This window comes from Vipera berus (genome assembly GCF_964194415.1).
Source record: "Vipera berus genome assembly, chromosome: 16".
NCBI classification, from domain to species: Eukaryota; Metazoa; Chordata; class Lepidosauria; order Squamata; family Viperidae; genus Vipera; species Vipera berus.
In genome coordinates this window covers 858,878-881,327 of record NC_138219.1, presented here as the reverse complement: position 1 = coordinate 881,327, position 22,450 = coordinate 858,878, and the positions used below count along the sequence as shown (strand labels likewise).

Genomic DNA, 22,450 nt, shown 5'->3' with positions numbered 1-22,450 from the left:
TCCCGACTTCCCTGGCACTTGACATTACTTCTATTAGTGGGATTGCAAAGGTAGACTTTGCATTTTTTGCCTTCTTTGCGAACCAGAGTTGGGGTTTGGGGGGAAGGGTTCCCTCAGCTGTCTTTCCTCCTTCCTTCCCTCCCTCCCTCCTTTTTCTTCCTTCCTTCCTTCCTTCCCTCCCTCCCTTCTCTTCCTTCCTTTCTCCCTCCCTCCCTCCTTTTCCTTCCTTCCTTCCTTTCCTCCCTCCCTCCCTTTTCTACAGAGTGAATTTAGAGGGGAGAACTCTCCTCATTGCACAACAACAGTAACCAACAGTAGCCAAAAGAGATACATATATGGACATTTATAGAGGTCATTAAATGCCAGGTACAGGATTTGCCTTTAACATGAATTTTGAATTCCCCACCCTCAACCTCCAGCCTTCACACCTCTGTTTTAACACAGATTACACCCAATCCTGCCCAAAGGCTTCCTTTCTGTGTTAACTCTCCTGTCTTTGAATCCTTGATGACTTAGACTCCTTGAACAGTATGTTCTTGCTGTCTTTTGGCAACTGTTTTCTTTTTCCTTTCAAAGCTGTCTTCTTTTCCTCTTCAAAATAATTGATTCTTGAATTCAGGTCGCTATATTTGCCCCTCAATTAGTCAGCTGCAAAATGCAGAGGAAGAAGCCGTTTCCAAGCCTCTCCTCCTCTCTCTCCTGCCCTCTCTCCTTCCCCAGCTTGCAGGAGGTCTCAGCCCAAGCCTGGCTGGCTCGGGTGCTGTGCTCTGGGCATGGCCGGGCCTGGTCAGCGGGGCTGGCCTCCACGTGGAGGGCTTGGTTCAACCAGCTGAAGCAAGGCCAGCATCTGCTGCCTCGTCCATCGGCTCCTGCCCTCCGTGGGCCTCCCGTTGGGGCACGCTGTCCCAGATGCTTTAGGGGTAGGAGGCCGGTGCTCCCCCACGAGGGCTATACCACGCTTTCCTCCAATTTATCCACATTGAGGAAGGGTCCGGGCCGCACGCTGCTGCTGTCTTCAAAGGAGGTGCCCTGCGCCAGCCTCCCGTGGACTGACTGGCTGCGCTTGGCCCACATGAAGCTCAGACGCTTGGCGTAGCTGTAGCAGGCGCTGGAGGAGGCATCTCCCATGTCCAGGGAGCTGCTGCGCCTGGCTTTGGCCGAGGCCAGGGCCCCCTGGGCAGCCCCTCCCATCCGACGCTCTGCACCCTCAGCTGCACCCGCCTTGGCCCACCCCTGCTGGCGCTCCCTGGGGGGTGTCCGCTGGGGCAGCAGGCCATTTGGATGCCCGCCATTGGTCTGTGAGTGCACGTTGCTGACTCTGGGCAGGCTCCCGTGGACACTGCCACAGACTTTGTACTTCACCATCATGACTCCTGTGAAGACCAGCAAGGAAGCCACGATGATGCCTCCCACCGTCACCGTCAGGGCCCCCCCTAGGAAGTGGACGTGCAGCGAATGGCAGTCTGGGTAGGCTTCCTGCGTGGTAAACTGGGCACAGCCCAACAGGTGGGTGGCGGCCAGAGAGGTGGCCAGGTCATCAAAGATGGCTAAGATGCACAGGTCGTAATCCATGCTCGACACGAGGTGCTTAAGAAGGAAGTCCTGGCTGCTGGCAGGGATGATCCTGCAGGCGAGAAAGATGGGAAGAGTAAGCATCCGCGGCCTCCACCCCCTCCCTCCTCTGATGGGGGGAGGTCCTTCTCTCTAGGGACAGAACCCCCACCCCCCACCCGTTCCTGGACATGGGCCTTTCCACCCCATCTCGCCTTATGCAGGCAGCTTATCTGCACGTTAATGGCCTGTTACTCTCTTGTGTCCAAGAAAATCCGGTTAATCTTGTGGCACAGTTATTGGTGCAGAAGGAAAGAAAAGCTAACCGTAGCTGTTATACAGCAAGAGTTTATACAGTTTATACAGCAAGAGCTGTTGTCCCACCCTACAGATCTCTCAGGCCTTCTTGAAGCCAAGTTTTATCTGATTCTTGAAGACTCTCCCTCCCTTGGTTAAAGACCCTGGAGAGGGGGGCCCTCTTCCGCCCCCTGCCCCCCTGAGCATTTCATTTGGGACCCTGAGCTGGATCCCTAGAGAGACGGTTGATGAGGAGCGCTGGCCCGGTCAGGAGAGGCAGAGGATGTGACTCTGCCAGGGAGGGGGACCTGCCCCAGAGGGGCGAGCCTTTGGGAAGGAGAGGTGGTTTCTTTAGAGCCAGGCCTTGTTTGGGCTGCCCAGTGGTGTGATCCCCCTCTTCTGTGCTTTTGATTTTTAAGGTTAGAAATTCCTACGAAATGCAGCCATTAGGAAAGAAATTCATTTGTGGAAAATCCTTTCTCTTGCCTGGGTTGTGCTGAAGGATTCCATTCCTAGAGAATGAATTCTGCCACCCGTCTCTGGGGGCCAATCCTCCCACCTCCTGCTGGGCAGAGGGGCAGAAAGCTCTGCAGAAGCCCCTGCAGTTGAAAGCGTCTGCTTGAGCCTCGAGCCTTTTAAGCCTCCCCCACCCCCCTGAGGAACTGGGCCTTTACCAAGCGGAGCCAAGCCCTTCAAGGGGCGATTTCGCTCAGGGCCACGTCCCTTTTGTGGGCGACTCTCTTTCAAGGGAGCAATGCTCAACCTTTTGGGGATGCTGCACACTCTTGGCATAACCTACTGCATCCCCAGTGCCAAATCTCCTCCAGCACAGCCAGCTGTCTCACTGGTACATGCTTCAGGTCTTGTGGGAACAGAGGAAAGGGGTGAACTGAGGAAGACAACTCTGTGCCTGTTGTGCAGTCCAACACTGTTCACAGAGGGAGAGCCCTCCAGTTGAGTGAGCAACCGAGATGTAATCGGGGAGAGGCCCGTTTGTATCCTGAGAAATCTGAATGGTACCGAAACAGCCAGGGACCTTCATTGCCAGGACTTCTCCAGGAAGGAGAGCCTGAAATTAAGAGCCCTTTGCTTGCCCATCCGTCTTGGGAGCAGGCCCTGTCCCCACACCACAGCCCCTTACCTGTAAACAAGTGCATTGTCCGCCGTGCAGTTGTACTGGATCTGATACATCCAGGCCATGTAGGTCGACTTATCTGCCAGCCAGCGCACCAGGGCTGATGTGGCAGTCACCTCCAGCACCTCCACTCTCTTCTCGGAAGCCTCCTGGGTGCCGTTGGCAGAGCTCTTGGCAGAGGTGGCGATGTCGGAGGAGCCCGGATCCTGCTGCAGCACTGTGATGCTTCCGTTCCCTCGATGAGGCAAGGGGATGATTTTGAGGTCCACGGTGGCTGTTGACTCCCCAGCAGCATTGACAGCAATGCAGGTGTAGGCCCCATCATCACGGAGCATGGTCACCAAAAGGTCAAGGGTGCCGTTGCGGAATGAAATGGTCCTAGAGGAGTTGGCAATGATTTTGTCATCAGGGGAGACCCAGTGGATGACCGGCTCGGGGTCTCCACGGGCTCTGCACCTCAGGGTGGCCCTTTGGCCCTCCAAGATCCACAGCCTGTGGGTGTGCCGGGTGATGAGAGGCGGCTCGCAGGTGAAGTCCTCCTCTGGTACAGACCAGAAATACCGGCCAGCCACGTGTTGAGGGGAAGCACAGGTCTCCATGTCATCCTCCCGCGCCAAACGCCGCAGCCATAGCAACTCACAGTTGCAGTGCAAAGGATTTCCTCCGAAGCTGAGCGTGATGGTGGCTGTGTAAGGGGTTGGGCTGATGGCCCCAATCTGGGAGCGGGCAAACAGCGGGTCAGGGGGCAGCGTGGAAAGGCGATTGGAGGTCATGTCCAGCCGTGAGAGTTTATAGAGTTCATCAAAGCTTCCTTCCATAATGAAGTCAATCAGGTTGTGATCCAGGTTCAGGGTGTGCAGGCAAAGCATCCCTTGGATGCCTTCCCAAGGGACACTGCGCAGGTTGTTGTAGGACAAGTCCAGGTCTTCCAGAGTCAAGAGGAAGTCGTCAAACGCAGCCCCAGAGATATTGACCAGCTGGTTGTTACTCAGGATGAGATGCTGGAGGTTCAGCATTCCCCGCAGAGCCTCCTCCCTGATCTCTGTCAGCCGGTTGCTGTCCAGGTGAAGCGAGCGGAGGCTCTCCAGGTCCCCAAAGGCAAAGGGCCGGAGGGTGTCGATGGTGTTCCGCGAGAGGGTGAGGTCCACGAGGCCCGTCATGTTCAGAAAGTCCGGGGCTTCCACCACCCGGATGAAATTGTCAGCCAGGCGCAGCTCCACTGTCCGCCGATCTATGTTGGGCGGAATGAAGAGGAGCCCCTTGTTGGCGCAGAGGGTGCTGAGTGAGTCGGAGAGGTTTTGGCAGACGCAGTGAAAGGGGCAGGACTCCACCTGAGCGAAGGTGCTCCCCACCATCAGAAGCTGGATCAGAAGCAGCCTTTCCATGGTAGTTGCCTTGGCAGGCCCTGGAAGAGAGGAAAATAGGTCAGTGGGCATAGGGGGCTTTGGTAACTGTCCTTTTTTGGACCTTTGGACCTTCCCCTCTTTCTCAGGACGTGGTGCACATTTGTTCCCTCCCTGCCTAGTCCTCTAGTAGTCCCCTCTTAACCACCGGACCATCTCTGAAAGTAGCTTGCTCCACCCACCCGCCCGCTTGTGAATTCAGGAAGTCCACCTCCTCCTTTGTAATTTTAATCTAGCAGTTCTGGTTGTGCAATAGACAATAAGTCTATTTCCTCTTCTGTGTGGCACGTGGAGGCTGCTCTTGTATTGCAGCCGTCTGTTCTGTGGGCCAAACATGCCCAGATCCTTTAACTGAATCTCCTTAGGCTTAGTAGCCCAGCACTGAGCTCCAGCTTTTCACTGTCCCTTCTGATGCCCAGAATTGGACCACAGTGCTGTCTGTCCCTGGGGTCTGACCTGGGCAGAGGGTCCGAGGGGAGAGGAACAGTTCCTTCCTGGGATCTGGACTCTGTGCACCAATTGAGGCACTGCAAGATTTCTTTTGCCCTTGTGGCAGCTACGTCATGCGGCTGGCTCAGCTCCCCGTCCCCCCTTGTCCTGCCAAGCCAGGTTCCCCCACATCTTGTGCCTTTCTTCTGTTAAATTCCATCCTGTTTAACTTCTTCTGTTAAATCCCTTGGAGGCTGCCCAGATCTTTTTGAATCTTCTGTCGTCCAAAATATTAGCCCTCCTTTGCACCTTTGCATCATCTGTGACAACTCCGTCTTGGCTTCTGTTAATTGAAGTATTCATAAACTATGTATGGTTATAAATGATTTATCAGACACACATTTCCCCATCTTATTTCAACACAGGCTTTGCTACTTTTACTTAAAAATCCTTCGCAGTCTATCCCCAGATTAGAAATTTTAGTGCTCTTTTGATCACCCGACCGATGCCTCTGTGCCCAATATGTACAATTACGAGCCAGATGAAAATCTGAACAAATTAGCACGAGTGAGAAGAGAAAGGTGGGCCACCAAAAGATGTTTGGTGAAGAAGAACCTGATGCTTTTTGAGGCTCCTACGGCATGTTGAGATTCGTTGCCATCCTTGATTTTGGTTTTGTTCCTCTCTCCTCCTCGTATTTCTGTTTCTGGGTGGAATCTTAGCAGGGAGCAAATGGGCTCTCAGGATCAGATTTCGCTAACCTGGTTGGCTTGAGCTCCCTGCTTCCATTTGGAGAGTCCTCTGGGAATCCACTTGGCAGCTACCGGAGTTCCTGGACTTCAAGGGGGAGGAGAAGAATCAGCTTCTCGCAAGTTGCTCTCTCACCCCCAGGAGTTCTTCTAAAATTTGCTGCCACAGAGATTCTTAATGTGGCTGGAGGGCAAAAGGTAGAGAATAACCCGATGGCTGCGTTTAATTAATTAAACCACATTTAAAGTAAATTAAATGAATGTTGGTGTTGGTCTTAGCAATACCTTGTTTGTTGAGTGAACATAATTCTAATTAACATTAAATTAAATCTGCATTAGCTTTTATTGAGGCCGCACTCAATTTGTTGAGTAAGCCACAGCACACTCTTCAAAATGTAGTGTTGGCCCAACCGTGTCAGGTTCACCCAAGGGACTAGAGCTTAGCCTCTGTTCAGCATAGTGAGTGTGAAAACATAGGCTGGTGCACACTACTCGTCAAGCCGTAATGGAGCCTAGTTAACTGTATCACAGTTCTGAATTTGGGCAGCATTATCCAAGAGTCTGGATGCTGCAGACTGTCCACTGTGCTGCACACGTGGTCTCTCTGTTGCCCACACCATTTTATGGTTAGCCTCTTGTGTGATCCAGACCACTGACTTGTACAACAAATCATAGTTAAACGAACCACGGCTTAATTCAGTGTTGTGTGTAAGAATCTGCTACCTTGGATACCCCTACCTCTTCACTGAATTTTACTATTTGAGGCTAGGGAGCAGGCATTACATGTTACATCTTGATTTCAGCCCACCGAGAGTCTCCCAGGGGATGCAAAGCCGAGGGGTCCTGTAGGCCAAAAGACAAGCTTGGGGCGATGCTATGTTGTCCTTTGGGGAGGCACAGTTACTTCCGAGGCCCTGGAGGTTCATCCTTAGAACAGGAGATGCTAAGAGGCGAGCAGGCTGGAGCAAGAGAGGCCTGGCACCTGCTGGTTCAGGGAGCCTTTTGTGGGGATGTCCTGAGAAGGGGGCTGGTGGGGTTAGGCAGAGCGATTCTGTAAGCATCTCCCCATCTCGAGGAGCTCTGCAGCCAAACCCCTTGCCTTGGCCTCCTGCCTCGTGAACCCCTGGAGCCCAGACCCGCCTGCGGAGGCTCGATTCCCCTCCCGTCGTGTGCAGGTCTTCTGTGTTGGTGTGGCTTCTCTGCCACGCCTGCCGGGAAGCAGCCTGGCTGGCTGGCATCTTTGTGCAGCTGCTCTAAGGAAGTTTCTGCCAAACGGGCTCAGGACGGCTGGGGAGGGGCAGGGCCGCGGTGGCCGGAGGGGAAAGAAGCTGTGCCAAGGCAGCCTCATCCCCTGCTCAGGCCTGGACCAGGAGGATGGGGGGCGGGGGGGGCGGCGGCTGTCAGCATCTTCTTTGAAGGGACGGGAGGGCAAGATGCACCTGCCCCCTGCGTCGCTCCTCTTAGTGCCTTGGATTTGGATTATAAGCATTTATTTATTTATTTATTAAATGTATGTGCTGCCCACCTCACTCTGAAAGTGGGGATTCTTCCAGGGAAACCTCAATGCTTTCATTTGTTGCTTGACCTAATGCTGTATACAGTCATTTGTTGTAATTAATAGCCACTCTTTTAATTATGATTCTTTTCTAAATCCTTAACAAGATTTTGAAGACTAGAATGGTGTGGCTTATGTTAATAAAACAGACTTTGAGAGGAGACATTGATATTCTAGACACGGCCTCGTAACAATCAAAAAGCCATCTATAACTAGAAGAGATAAATATAATCTACAATTCTGCATTCAAGAAAGCAAAGGGAAAAATAATTGAAAGCGCTGGTGAAGCTCTTCTGCTCAATAGGGTCCAGTAGGGTAATATTGCAAACAGAAGAACGTTAAAATACGAAATCACCTTTGTGGTTTGACATCCTGAAACTCTCTTGTGGAGGGAAGCTCTGACCGGATAAAAGGATCTGCAAAGGAGTTTTCCAACGCCAGGCCCTGATTTTATCAGGTGACCAGAACTGGAGCCGAACGGAAAGGGAGGAGACGAGAGGAATGGACGATTAAAGGCCATTGTTAAAGAATTGTTCAGAGTGAGGTAGGCAAGATTGGTGACAACGTCTTAATTTTTTTGAGTGATTAATGTAAAAAGAGACTGTGCCTCTGCCCTTACCCCAGCCAGCACAGGAACCTCTATTGTGGCGAGGTGACAATTACGGGGAGCCTGGATCGCTTTCGGTTGGGGGTCAGGCCTGGGCATGAGACTGGCACTGCATCGGTCCCTGTTGGTCGGCTGGATGAGCAACTGTGGTGGTCTAAGTTGCCTGCAGCGGTTGGGGTCCTAAGAGGGCAGTTTCCCTCAGGCGGCAAGAGGTCAAGTCCTCAGCTATTTCCACCCCCCCAATCTGAGTGAAGCCACCGGAGAGGTCATCTGCCAGAGGCTCCCCGGAACAGATGGGAGTGCCTGGATGGGGAGAAACACGGGACGGAATGGAAGGCCCCCCAGTCTCGGGACATCCTTAGATTCCTCCGGAAGGAGACGGCCCTGCACTGGCTGTGCTAAGACCTAGGAGGGCAGACATCCAAGGAGCTATGGCTGTGCTGTGTTTTTATGAGCAGGTATTTAAAAACATATTTAATCATTGCAGTTACCTTACTACTGTTTTATTGTGCTAGTTGTCAGCTGCTGTAGCTGGAGGGGAGAGGGCAGAGGCAGGTCAGGGTCCAGAACTTGTGTTTCTGTTGATGTGGTCTGGCTGGCCAAGGAGGACACGATGGGCCCCAAACCCAGTTGTTGTGAAGGCCTTTAGCAAAGGCAGGAAAGTAAAACACCTGTCTTGCCCTCAGGTGCTTTGGAGAATAGGTTGACCCCTTCTTCTCTGTGGCAGGACCTCAAATATTGGAAGACCCGTGTCACCCCTAGTCTTTCTCTTCGTTAGACTAGACATCCCCAGTTCCCTCAATCATTCATCAAACAATTTAGCCTCTTGACCCCTGGTCATCTTTGTGGCTCTTCTCTGCCCTCTTTTGGGGGTCTTGGCATCTGTTTTGTATTGTGATGACCAGAACTGGACACTATTCCAAGTGTGGTCTCACTAGTGTAGTAGAAGTGGGACTATTACTTTACGTGATTTTGAAACTCCCCCTCTGTAGTAGATCTGAAGGTCTCCGAGTGCTCAGAAGCACCCGGGGCTTCCCCTTAAATCCAGCCCCCAGTGAATAAACGCTCTTCCACTCCCTCCCACTCTGGCTGTCTGCTGGCATGGCCGGCATTGGCAGCTGGCCGGCATCGGAGTTCTGATGGACCCAGACCGTGAGTGCTCCTGGGCCCCCTTGATGTGTTTGCTCAGCCTGGGCTGCAGATGTCCAGCTGGGCTAGGCTGTATACTTGGTAGGTGCCCTGTCTGTGTGTAGGGGAGGGCATGCACTGGGGCGGCGGGTTGTGTATATGTGGGGTGACCTTAGTTGACCAGCACTTTTCTGAGTCAGACTGTGGGGCCTTCAGGTTCGGACCACTCTCTGTCCAGGCGTGGATCTATGTGGAGAGCAGTCCGATTTATGGAGGCAGCTTTTAGTAGGACCATGTAACATTCCCCCCGCAATCCAAATACTGGTTGATGGGGAGGGGGCAGCTATTACTGGAAGGGTCCCTCAAGAGCATCCAGTAGGTCCCCCAGGGGAGCCTCTGCCAGCTCAGGGACGACCAAGGCAATTTCTGGTCCTCCTCCTGCACTTGGCTTGTGGGGAGCATTTGGGGTTGGGGGTGTGTGAGGCTGAAGAATGGAACCATCTCAATGCAATCCAGGGTTGTAGCCAAAGAGACAAACGTTTGGCAGGAGGGATTGGGGGATTCTGGGGGATTGGGAGGTTTTCCTTGGAGGCAGATGGCAGTCCTTCACCAAGGCCTCCTCCCCGTGCTAGGTGGAAGATGCTGGGCTGTGGAAGGAGACGCCCCTTCCCTTTTCCCTCTCAAGGCGGGACGAACCCTGGTCCCTGGTCGCACTGCCTGGGGCAGAAGGGCTGGGGAGGGGGAGGGGAGGGAGGGGGAATGGCCGGGAGGCAGGAAGGATGATCTACCAGCCTTGGTGATCTGGATTCAGGATACAAAAGTCAAAGAGCAAGGAGGGGGGCACCTGTGGGGGAGACCCTGCTGGGTCTGTCATAGCACAACTTTCCCATGGCTCTTTGGGGGGGGAGATCCAGGGAGCAGAAGCCTAAGGAAGGGAAAACCTGGCTCTTTTCCCTACTGGAGGAGGCTTCTCTGCCTTTCCAGCCACATAGTCCACTCTGTCGCAGCAGCAGCGGTCGTTCAGCTGGCCCCCACCCCACCCCGAAGGCCCCCCCACCTCACGTGCATCTGTCCCTCTCCTGCCCGCTTTTACCTTCTCCTTGGCCTCTGGGCACCCCAGAGATGAGCCGTAGCAGTCCAGCTGCTCCCCAGACGGAGTCACCTGTCCCTGTGCCGCCCCCTCCTCAGTGTCTCCTGAGCAGGCCGTGGCCCCGGGGCTCCCGCGGGTTCTCGGGGTGCCATGGGGAGGCGCCCAGCTGCCTCGGTGGAAAAGGCTCGGGGTGGCTGAAGGCAGCATCCAGGCTGCAAGCAGAGGAGCATCCTCGGTCCCCTCCCCCAGCCAGAGAAAAGCTGCAGCTTCAGGCAGGCGGAGTGAAGGCAGCCATGCCGGGCTCTTCAAGCCCCAGGGCCAGCGAGGGTGGTCGCTCTCCGGGCAGGCTGGCTCATCCGGTCCTTCACTCTTTGGCCCATCAGGTTCTGGCCGCCTCAGCCTTCTCGGCTTCCCGGGCCCTTCTCAGGCCTTGGGGTTCCTGAGGCTCCACGGAGTTCTGGGCCTTTCAGCCCTCAGGGTGGAATTCCACGGGGTCTCAACTGGAGCTCTTGGAGGAGGGGGGGGCTAGTTCTTCTGCCAGCCTTGAGTTCTGATTCACCGGCCCAGGCCCACTGCAGGGCCCCTCAGCCGGGCGTCTGGAAGAACCCCGGCTGTCTCCCCTCTTCTGGATGCTGCTGGCCCTCTTTCCCTGCGGAGACCCCGTGGCTGCTCCTCCATCCTCCTGCCCCCTTAGACCGGTTGTCCAGGGCTCTTCCTGGCTCGCAGTCCTTCCTCTGTGCGGGGGGGGGGGGCTGAACCTCTCCGGACCTGGCACTCCTCCTCCGCCCTCCTTCAGGCTCCGGAAAGTCTTGACCATCCGGCAGTCGCAGCCTTCCCAGAATGGTGTGGTGGGCAGCCCCGCTTCCTCCGGACCCTCTTTGTCTCTGCCAGCCTTGCTGCTGCTGCTGCTTCAGTGCGCAGGAGGGGCGATGTGATGCCTGCAACCCGTGCTCTGCCGGCTCCCGTCTGCTTTGCCCCCTCCCCCCTCGCTGCCTCCCCAAGCTGCTCTCGTTTCTGCTGGGGGGGGCTGAGTGGATGGGCTGCTGCTCTTCTTCCAGCCCTGGCAGCCCTGGCTGCCTCGCTACATCCTCCTCCTTGAGCTCTGATTGGGGAGAGGAAGATGGAGGAGCTGGAAAGGCAGCTCTTTTCTGGGGAAGAGTCGGAGCAGCCGCTCAGGAAGAAAATTCTCCCCTTATCCAGGAATCTGGGGCACCAGCCACCGCGTGTTATGAGAGGGAGTTTGTATTACGAATTACGCCCCCCCCCCCCGCCGTCTCATTTTAAGGTGCTCTGCCTGGATGCTATTTCTGAGTTGGGAGGTTTTCCCCTCTCCTCCCCATCAGAATTGCCGAAGGAGAGAGAGCAGCCAAGTTATCTCCATTCTGTTGCCCTGGGTGATGGTTGCTAGGAGGCGGGCTTCCCTGAAGGAGGAAGGCATCCTGGACCAGCCCAGGCTCTTTTGGCCCTTGGGCAGGAGAGGGGAGGTGGGGCAGCAGGGGAAGAGGAACACGATCCCCACAACGTTTCATGCATGCAGACTGGCAGCTGGTTATGAATCCTCTGAAACAGTCAAGTCCTGGGACGGTGCTGCAGGGAAGGCGGCTCCCAAAAGGAGCATGAAAGGCACCTTTTTCTCTCCAGCTCACGTAAGTGAACCTCAGTGGCAAACTCCAGTTTCAGTTTAAAAAGTCTGCGTTACAGTCGGGTTGAGATATTTGAGGGAGGCTTCAGAAAGATTTGGTGGGCCAGAAGAGACCCTGAGTGATGGTGTCTCACAGGCCCAGTGGCAAACCCTCCTGAGAAGCAGGGTCAAAGCAGCTTGCAAACTCGGGGCGAGCTAATAAACCCAACTCAGCAACCAGCCAGAGCCTGGGGACCACCGGCTATCCCATGGGCAGATGCTGGGTGTTTGGGCTCCTGGGTGTTTGGGAGCCAAAAAGGCCCAGAGGAAGTTCTTGGGGCAGGTAGCCATGTTCACTATGAACACGAGACTCCTCAGCAGCCCCGGAGAACAACAATTGTGGAGCAGACGAATCTCTCCAAGAAGGACCTCTTGGAAGATGCGCGAGGGTGAGCAGGTGACTCACGTGGGCAGGTGACTTACTGGAGTGGAAGTCTGCCATATAAAAGTATACGGTACAGTCAATAGGTCAATGAATAAATAAATTCGCCACCATTGCAAAGGTCTTTTAGCTTGAGAAAACTGAAACTTGAACATGTGTCTGTTTATTTAAGTATCTTTTTTTCCCCAGCTGGCCTGAAAGCTCAGCTCAGGATCTGCCAGGGGTTTTGCGTCCGTGGTGCTGTCGTGCGCTCCTCCTTGGGCAAAGTGCTTCAGAGAACTCTAGAGAACATTCCCCAGTTGTTTCAACTTTCGGGGCTTCAAGGAAGGCTCTGCACCTGTCCCTAAGATCTCGTCCTTTAGTGTGGACTCAGGGAGTGGCCGTCCCAGTGGCTCTGGTTAAGGTTTTGCATCCAAAGGGTTGTGTTCATTGAGCAAATGTGCTTTTGCGGATGAGTGAAGGGGTCTGATCTGCTTCCAGGGATGGAGGCCACAGGGGGGAGCTCGAAATAGCCCTGGGGAGGCCACAGAGTAAGTGCAACTCAGTGTAAATTGTAACTGCAGTGCCAAAATGCCTGCCAGCCCTTCCTTGGCATTTGGTTTCTGTCCCAGAGAATCTGCCAGGTGAGTTGGGTGATCTTTTGCGTCGTTTTGTCTATCAGACCAGATTCCAGCGATTCCTGAAAAGGTGGCAGCCTTCTGTTTCAGCGTTTTTTGGGGGCAACAGTGAGCAGTCTAGCCAATCAATCAGCCTGCTAGTTATTTTGTTTACTGAATTGTTTCCTGTGGTTTTTGAAGTTGGGATTATCTCTCTTCTGCGTGTTTCTTTTTTTGGCGTATTTCTTGTGCTGGCTTAGGACCTTGGTAGCATCAAAGCAGCAATGAGGGTGGTTCGTGTTGGAGTCTCCCGGTCTTGCGGTGGGTCAGCAGCTCCAGCGATAGGAGAAGAAATAGTCCTGGGGTTCAAGAGGCCCAGTTTGTTTGCTTGACCAACATGGGCATTTTTCCATAGATCAGTAAAAAGTACTAAGATGATGGTGCCCACAGGAGAGGTTGGGCACCACCAGCTCTTCTTTGTGGACAGGACAGGCAGATCCAAAAGGGATGGGCTACACTCAACTGTCGGAGTCCTGCCCTGATGGCATCAAGTACAAAAAGGTGGAAAGCTGTGGTCTAGATGAAACCATCTGAGGGCATCTGGTTGGGGAGAACTGGCAGAGCAGCGGCTCCAAAACTTTGCAGTCGTAATGTACACACACCTACCCTAAAAATCCAAACATCAGAATGAGCATTAATGAACCAGAAAAATAATACAGAGAAACTCTGGGAAAGGAGGATTGTAACTAAAATGACTCCAAGAGAGGAACATCTCAGTTTGGGACCTTGCCCTGGATGGGGAGAGGGAAGGCCATCCCAGTGTGGAAATGGGGATTGGTGGGTTGGGAAAGACCGTGTGGCCACCACACATGTCCCATTCCTGATGCGCAGCGACAGGGCTTCTGAGCAAATACAGTTTGGGAAGAATAAAATTCATAGATACTTTCAAAACCACTTTATAAGAAATGCACTTCTTTCAGAATGGGAAAAAATAAAAACAAAAATTTATATCAAGATACCTGGATGGCTTTCAACAATGGAAGCATTTGCTTACCCAAATTTAATTAATTATGACAAAGTTGTAACCTATAAAGATATTTTGGACAATGAAGGGAAATTGAAAGATAGACAAGATTTACAAGAACAAGGTATTGATCTATCATGGTGGCCATATTTGCAAATCCAAATGAGATATGAAAAAGATGCTAAAATAATGCGATTTTTTTAAAGAACAGACAGAATTTGACCAGATACTGCTAAAAACAGATGAAAAGCTGATTAAGAAACTGTATAAATATCTGTTAAGCTTAAAGATGGAGGAGGAATGAGTATAGAAAGAAGGCCCTCCCCCTGGGTGTTATCCGCCAGCAATCTTTTACCGGCGGCACCCTGAGAAGACCCTCCCTGTGGGAGCGCACTGGATGAAGGGAGCTTGATGCTGGCAGCAGGTGTTCCCTCAGATATCCCGGACCCTCGCCATTTAGGGCTTTATAGGTCATCACCAGCACCTTGAATCTCACCCGGAGGGCAACCGGGAGCCAATGCAGCTCACGGAGTAGAGGTGTTACATGGGAGTATCGGGAAACCCCCATCATAACTCGCGCGGCCGCATTCTGCACCAGCTGAAGCCTCCGAGTGGTCCTCAAGGGCAGCCCCATGTAGAGAGCGTTGCAGTAGTCTAAACGGGAGGTCACAAGGGCATGAGTGACTGTGCGTAGGGCATCTCGGTCCAGATAGGGTCGCAACTGGCGCACCAGGCGAACCTGGGCAAAAGCCCCCCTGGTCACGGCTCCTATATGATCTTCAAAGTTGAGCCGGGAGTCAAGGAGGACGCCCAAGTTGCGAGCCCTATCAACGGGGGGTAACACCTCACCCCCCATCGTTAAAGGTGGAATGGTCTGGTTAACCCGATATGCTGATATGCACGGTAAATGGTTCTAAAGGTCTGGCGCACCCACAGAGAACGCCCTCCCCCTGGGGGTCGCCAGTCGACACTCTTTGACCGACGGCACCCTAAGGAGGCCCTCTCTGTGGGAGCGCACTGGACGAAGGGAAGTTGATGCCGGCAGCAGGTGCTCCCGTAAGTAATCTGGACCCATGACATTTGAAGTTCAAGCCGTGATTTGTCATAATTGTGATGATTATGGCATACAACTCATGAAAATCCCAAATCCACAGTCTCAGAAAATTAGAATATTACATGCAATCAAAAAAACAAGGAGTGTAAATAGAACAATATTGGACCTCTGAAAAGTATAAGCATGCATATGTACTCAGTACTTGGTTTGGGCCCCTTTTGCAGCAATTACTGCCTCAGTGCGGCGTGGCATGGAAGCTATCAGCCTGTGGCACTGCTGAGGTGTTATGAAAGACCAGGATGCTTCAATTGTGGCCTTTAGCTCTTCTGCATTGTTCGGTCTCATGTCTCTCATCTTTCTCTTAGCAATGCCCCATAGATTCTCTATGGGGTTCAGGTCAGGCCAGTTTGCTGGCCAATCAAGCACAGTAATCTCACGGTCATTGAACCAGGTTTTGGTGCTTTTGGCAGTGTGGGCAGGTGCCAAGTCCTGCTGGAAAATGAAGTCAGCATCCCCATAAAGCTTGTCTGTGGAAGGAAGCATGAAGTGCTCCAAAATCTCCTGGTAGACGGCTGCGTTGACCCTGGACTTAATGAAGCACAGTGGAGCAACACCAGCAGATGACATGGCTCCCCAAATCAACCCAGACTGTGGAAACTTCACACTGGACTTCAAGCACCTTGCAGTGTGTGCCTCTCCATTCTTCCTCCAGACTCTGGGTCCTTGGTTTCCAAATGAGATGCAAAAGTTGCTCTCATCAGAAAAGAGGACTTTGGACCACTGAGCAACAGACCAGGTCTGTTTTTCTTTAGCCCAGGTAAGACACTTCTGACGTTGTTTGTTGTTCAGGAGAGGCTTGACAAGAGGAATACGACATTTGAAGCCCATGTCCAGGATCCGTCTGTGTGTGGTAGCTCTTGATGCACTGACTCCAGCCTCAGTCCACTCCTTGTGAAAGTCCCCAACACTTTTGAATGGCCTTTTCCTGACAATCCTCTCCAGGCTGCGGTCATCCCTGCTGCTTGTGCACCTTTTTCTTCCACACTTTTCTCTTCCACATAACTTTCTATTAATGTGCTTTGATACAGCACTTTGGGAACATCCACCTTCTTTTGCAATTACCTTTTGAGGCTTTCCCTCCTTTTGGAGGGTGTCAATGATAGTTTTCTGCACAACTGTCAGGTCAGCAGTCTTCCTCATGATTGTGATTCCTACTGAACCAGACTGAGAGACCATTTAAAGGCTCAGGAACCCTTTGCAGGTGTTATGGCTTAATTAGCTGATTAGAGTGGGACACTTTGAGCCTAGAATATTGCACCTTTTCACAATATTCTAATTTTCTGAGATTGTGAATTTGGGGTTTTCATGAGCTGTACGCCATAATCATCACAATTATGACAAATCACGGCTTGAACTACCTTGCTTTGCATGTAATGAGTCTATCTCATATATTAGTTTCCCCTTTTAAGTTGCATTACTGAAATAAATGAACTTTTGCACGATATTCTAATTTTTTGAGTTTCACCTGTATATTTAATTTTACATGTACTCACTGCAGCAAGAATTGTATTTGACCAATATTGGAAAAATGAAAAATTACCAACAGAAGAAGAACTAATTAAGAAAATTGGATAGATTGTCTTTAAAGATAAAAGAGAAAGAAGATTCAGTGTATTTTAGAACATGGGATATTTTTTAACAATGGCTAGAGAGAGAAAGGAACTTGATATGTATCATTGAATATATACTAGTAAAAAGACTAAGAAGTGATTAATTATATTGTTTCTGATAATTATTATTCATTGTTTTTTTAATATACATGAACCCAGACAACACGCTGTTTTCTAAATATTAGGAATGTTATTTTAAAACATCTTAACCCTAAACCCTACCCCACCCTATTATGTATATATAATATAGATAGATAGATATAGATATATACAGTATGTATATGTAGATATATAGATATATGTAGATATATAGATATAAAAGAATATAAAAGAATTCAAGCTCATCTTTCAGTTGGAAAAGGCCATTTCCCAGGGTCCTCAGAGACCAGCCTTAAACACAGGTATTTGGGGGGAACCCTTAAGTCCGCATATTATATTAATTAGGACTGAACTAAAAAGGACAAATCAGGATTCATGCTGAATTACAAGAAAATGTCAGCACAGTGCTAAATTCCATCCCGGGAGTCCCAAAGGTGCTTTTTCAAGACGCCACTGGACTTTCTTGTTTTTCTTTGAAGACGTTTTGCTTCTCATCCAAGAAGCTTCTTCAGCTCTGACTGGATGGTGGGGAATGGAGAAATTTCCATAGACTTCCATCCAGGGAATTTTTAGGAAGAGAATAAAATACAAAACCTACAACATCCTGATATAAATCTGTCGCTTGGAATGCTGTGTACACACGCCTGATCAAATTGCACCTCAAAACCCATGTTCAGAGTTGGAAAAGATGCGGTAGGGCAGCCGAAATGATGAAGGAGGGCAGCAGCTCCATCCCGGGAAAGATTGTGGTAGAAATTGGCTTTTAACTCAGAGAAAAAGCAGGTTTTTCTAAGAGAGACACCTTGACCAGGTGTGGTACAAAAAGCCTTTTTCTCCTTATTGCAGCATTAATACCTTTTACTTAGCCTGAATATTCAGGAGTCTTTACCGAAAGCAAAAATAATTAATTTTCTTACTGCTTTAATGGAATTTCATTGTTGTTTGTTACTATTTTGATAGTTTTAAGATGTTGGTTGTTTGGGGTGATTTTAATTTTGGCTGCCATGTTTATTCTGCTATTGTCAGAATAGTATATTGGTCATTTATTTATGTATTACATTTCAATGGCACCTATCTCCCTTCTTTGTCAACTTTCTTAGTTTTAATGTTAAGATTTATGAACTTAATATTTTAATGTTTTACCTTGTTTTTACACTGTAAGCCACCTAGAATTTCCCCGAGATGGCTTTCAACATAAGTTAAATCATTAAAATATTAAGTTCATAAATCTTAACGTTAAAATTAACAAAGTTGGCAAGGAAGGGAGCAAAGCACAAATAGGGTGGAGGTAGAGTCTTCCCACCATTGATCAGTGGGCGACTTGCCTGCAGGGACTGTGGGTGCTCCAGCACTGGAAGTTTTTGAGAGGAGATTTGTCTGGAATGGTGTAGGGTCCCCGGCTTGTGCTGCAAGGTCCCTTCCAACTCTGTTATTCTGTCCTATGAATGAATAGGAGTGGAGTGGGATACAATGGAAATGGAGCAGGACGGGACGGGACGCCTTTCATGCGCTTCTGCTAGTGCACTGAGGTTTGCGCTGGGCCTGTCAGAGACAACACCAACTCTTTCTCCAGGGTGGTGCTTCCAAGCCACCAGTCCCTCGCATTGTTTTCCCAGGTTTTTCCTTTCCAAATGCATGGCTGGTTCAGGAATTCCGGGTATTGAAGTCCACAAGTCATAAAAGAGCCAAGGTTGCCTACCAGCACGGCCGTTGAATCTCAAGGCCTCGGTGGCTCTTCTCCCCACGGCCAGTCTGCGGCGTGTTTCTTGACTGCCTGTGCCTTTCGATCCTGAAAGGCAAAAGCTCTTCGCCCCTTGGACAGCTTCACTGTCACTTCTAAGGCTTGTTGTTCTAGTAGTCATTAGTTTGGTCTTCTTAAAAATTAGCAGGAAAATTCACTCTGTTAAAGTTGGTAAAATTATCATAATTGGAATTGGAATTGAAGATGGGGGAAAACAAAAGATTTGTAGAGTGTAGATGCAGTTTGGAGCTCCCTTTATGTTTTTGACAGTGGAGTCAGAGCATGTGCAGTGAACTCCCCGGAAGCCCCAGTGGAAGCAGGATGAGTGCAGAGGGTTGTGTTGACAAATCTTCCTCCAGATAATAACTTTCCCATCGCCCAAGGCAGGACACACCGCTGCAGTGCTTAAAACTGAGTTGTTCATAGATAGGTTGGGACATTTGCTTGTTTCAGTTACAGCTGTTTTAAAGCAATCCGCGAACAGATGCAAGTGGAGGTGATTGGAGTAGCTTTCAGGACTGACAGCTCAGTGGAGCCTCCTTGTGCTTTGCTCCGGATTTCCACTGCTGCTTTCCTGCTCTGCACACGGCTGACTGTGACGGTGCTCAGCCTCCATATTAGCCCACAGTGTGCCCTTCGGTACCAGCTTCAGATGGCTGCCGCTCCCTCGCTTCTTTTGTGGGCCTCCCAGAGACAATACTTCACCTCTTTTGACCCCAATGCCTGGTTCTGGTCCCATTTGCTATTAATTATTGCACAGAAACATAACTCATGGGGAAAGAGAAGTCTGCTCTAGCAGCTACTATGCGAGCAGCTGCAGGTACTCGGAAGGTCCGCAGTCAGTGGCTCCGCACGTCTAAGGGCCAGGCGCTGGGACTGCTACCTTCCTGTGGGGGGATTTAGCTGGCCTTGGTCGGAAAAGCTGAGTCGGGCTTCCAATCTCATCCAGCAACAGGCAGCTCCAGCTTGTCCAGCCAAAGCAAATGCTCAGTTCAGAAGAGCCTCCTCGCGCTGTCGAGGGATGCAGAAACGGAGCCACCCCTGCTGCCTCTCCTCAGCCTCCCCTCTGCTCTTCCTTCCCTTTCAGACCAACATCCCTTTCCTGCAGAACGTGCTCAGTAATAATCAGTTCCTCCACGGCACTGTGGACACCCAGTTTATTGATGAAAACCCAGACCTTTTCCATCTGCGGCCCGGCCAGAACAGAGCTCAGAAGCTGCTCCACTACCTGGGTAGGTTTAGAATCCTGCCCTTGAAAAGGGCCCTGGACCATGTTCTCCCCCCCACCCCCAGTGCTCAAGAAAGGAACCCAAATTTGGGCCTCCATGATCAGTGGCTGCCTCTTTTCTGCCTGGACACATCCAGCAGAGGGGGACCCACCACCACTACTGTTACTATTAAGAATCCCCCCCCCCATTTAACCAGAATCTGCTTTCCTGTCCCTTAAACCCTTGTTCCACGCCCTCCCCCTGGAGTGGCAGAGATCCTAGCTCGGCTTGCTTCTGTGCTCCCTCCCTTCTGGTCCTTGATGGGTTCACACGTTGGGTCTTGACTGGGCAGGGAGGGAGAAAGGAATCCAAATGAATATTAATCTTGGGGTTACTTTTTAGAAACGGAGCAAACCCTTTCTCTCATCCTGCAAGTGGCCAGGAGGACCTGCAGGCAGTCCCCTCCATTGACTTCTCCTCCTTTTCCTTTCCAGGACACGTCATGGTAAATGGCCCCACCACGCCCATCCCTGTGAAAGCCCGGCCTTCGCCCGTTGACCCGGTGGTCCCTGCGGTTCCTTTAGGTGAGTTGCTCCCAGAGGCCTCCTTGATTTCCAGAAGAACCAGCGCAGCTGTCAAGACTGATTTGTATTTTCGCCTATATTCTGCTTCACTCACAGCTTGACACAGAATGCAAGGGTGGGCATCTGAGCACCGTCTGTTTCCGTAAGAGAGTGCCCAACCCAAGGAGACATCGAGCAGGAGGCCTAGTGTGGCTCGCTGGTTTCTCATAACAAAATGAACGGAAGTGATTGGTGGGCGTAATGGACTGTGGGTGGCCCACAGGGAAAGAGGGGAATTAACTATGCTAGCTGCTTTCGCTTCATCTGTGCCAATATGGTTTATTCAGTGAAGTTTATACTCTTGGTAAAATTGTCCCAGGAGTTTCTTTTTCTGGATCCGCCAACTGGACAGTTGACATTAAACCAGCTCTGGGTTTAAGCCCTCCCAGCAGCCCTCTGGCTGCAGCACAGGAAAATGCTTGGCTGGACTTTCCTCTCTGCTGGCGGCCATGGCTGACTAACACTGGCCTTCAGGAAGCCTCCTGCTGCTGCTGCTGCTGCTGCTGCCCTGAGTTGCAGAAGCATTTTAGGCCAAGGGGACCATTTACAGTGGGTGGTTAATTACTTGCTGACTTGGTGGGACTGATAAACTACCCGCGTCTGGGGCAACTCTCTGCAGCCTCCATTCTAATGTACAGGAACAGGGTTAAAAACAGAATTCGCACACAGCAGCACACAGTCCTAACCAGACGCAATTATCTTTTGATTTATTTGATTTGCCTAAGTGGCTCTGGAAAGCTCCCATCATTGAGAAAACATCAACCAAATGGAAGCAAGTTAAACAGATACAAGCATATACAATCCATCAATAAAGCCTCATTGAATTGAAGTAATAGGCATCCATTCTCCAAGATTCCAAGCAAGAACTATGTCATTCTGCTGGAGAAGCCTTAATGGCCTTTGGGGAAACAGAGGCTCAGCACCATCAATATAAACCTGTTGAGGGAATGGAAGGAAAGGTAGGAAAGAGAATTAGCGCGAGTGACCTAGTGAAGTAGCTTGGCATGATTCCGACAGACGAGACCAGTAAAAACAGAACTCCAAGGCAAAAGGTTTCCTTAAAGAACATATTTATCTGGCATGATCAAAAATGAAACCAAGACTTGAAGTTCCCTCCCAAAGGTTACAAAGTTACAAAGTTGAACTTCCCACCCCAGTAACATGTCATAATCAAATTCCCCAATAAACTACTTTGGTGGGCTTCCTAACGAAAGTTTCAGCCCGCCAAAACTCAGGCAGCAATGACCTTGGTTCCCACAGGACAATTTATTGTTTTGTCTAAGCTAAAGAATACTCATCCCCACTCCCAACTCTGTGACAACTGAAAACGAAGTGGAAATGGCTTCAGCCAAATTCGTTTGCAATGTTGACCTTCCTCCCTCCCTCCCTCCCTCCCTCTCCATCGCACACAAAAGAACCTGTGTCCAGACCCTCTTCAGAAGGGCCAGGACACACTGCAGCACCAAAGCAGAAGAGAAACGACTGCTTGACATCTTTCTCCGTAATGGCTGTCCCAAAAACCAAACCACCACACAGCTGACCGCCACACAAAAACAAACCCTACCATACACAAAAGGGGTGTCAGAAATGACAACCAGAATTCTCCAACCCCAAGAATAGCGATAGCACACAAACCCACAGCCACACTCTGCCAGGAATTATCTAGAACCAAAGACAAGACACAGAAGAATGAAAGAAGCAATGCCATGTAATGATTGCAACCACTTCTATGTGGGACAAACATCATGTCCCTTGAAAACTAGGATCCATGAACACCAGCTGGCAGTCAAACACCACGAGCCCAAATCCCCAATCGCTATCCACATTGACACCAAACAACACCAGTTTAATTGGAGCAACACTAAAATCATTGGCCACGCTGCCATCCGCCATGCCCAGGAGTTCACCGAAGCCTGGCCATCCACAAGCAGTTCCATCAACAGACACATCGACCCACAACCAGCCTATGAACCTCTCAGAATCCAAATCAACCGCCCAGCCATCTGGAGGCAGCACCGGCCCTCAAGCCCACCCCCCCAGCAGTTTGCCTTCCAGTGACCCTGACCTGATATAATCTCCCCATCACAAGACCCGTTTCCAGCCTCTGACCCTCCAAGGTCCCTGACCTGAAGTACCTCTCCACCACAAGCCTCTCTCTGATGACCCACCCCTGGCCCATCACAAGACCATCATTTGACACTCCCACACCTGAAGCCCTTATCAAAAGTAGAACACTGAGACAGAGGCCCATTAAACTCCGCTGAAGATGTTATCTAGCCTGGTCACAAAACGTTTGGAAACCATCCACAAGCTTGGATGAGAACCCTCATAAACAATTTTAGTAAGTTATCACTTTCTGTTAAAATACAATAAATCATCTCTTCTCATATTTTGTCTCTTATCATAAATAAATCTAAAGAGCCTTGTT

General features: G+C 50.7%; 2 protein-coding genes across 4 annotated transcripts in view; one reads left to right on the top strand and one right to left on the bottom strand.

The window, feature by feature from the left end:
* Nucleotides 1-22,450, top strand: part of PC (pyruvate carboxylase) — a 144,102-nt gene that overhangs the window by 89,756 nt on the left and 31,896 nt on the right. For all 3 annotated transcript variants that reach the window (XM_081340388.1, XM_081340389.1, XM_081340390.1), the window contains 2 exons: nt 19,279-19,423; nt 19,894-19,983. In XM_081340388.1, the coding sequence (XP_081196514.1) occupies nt 19,279-19,423; nt 19,894-19,983 (235 nt within the window). The remainder of the gene's footprint in view (nt 1-19,278; nt 19,424-19,893; nt 19,984-22,450) is intronic.
* Nucleotides 357-10,151, bottom strand: LRFN4 (leucine rich repeat and fibronectin type III domain containing 4; the record flags this gene model as incomplete). The annotated part of the gene is made up of 4 exons (XM_081340955.1): nt 357-1,624; nt 2,990-4,388; nt 5,577-5,652; nt 9,948-10,151. The coding sequence occupies 4 exons, from the start codon at nt 10,149-10,151 to the stop codon at nt 949-951; spliced, it is 2,355 nt and encodes a 784-aa protein (XP_081197081.1). The 3' UTR covers nt 357-948.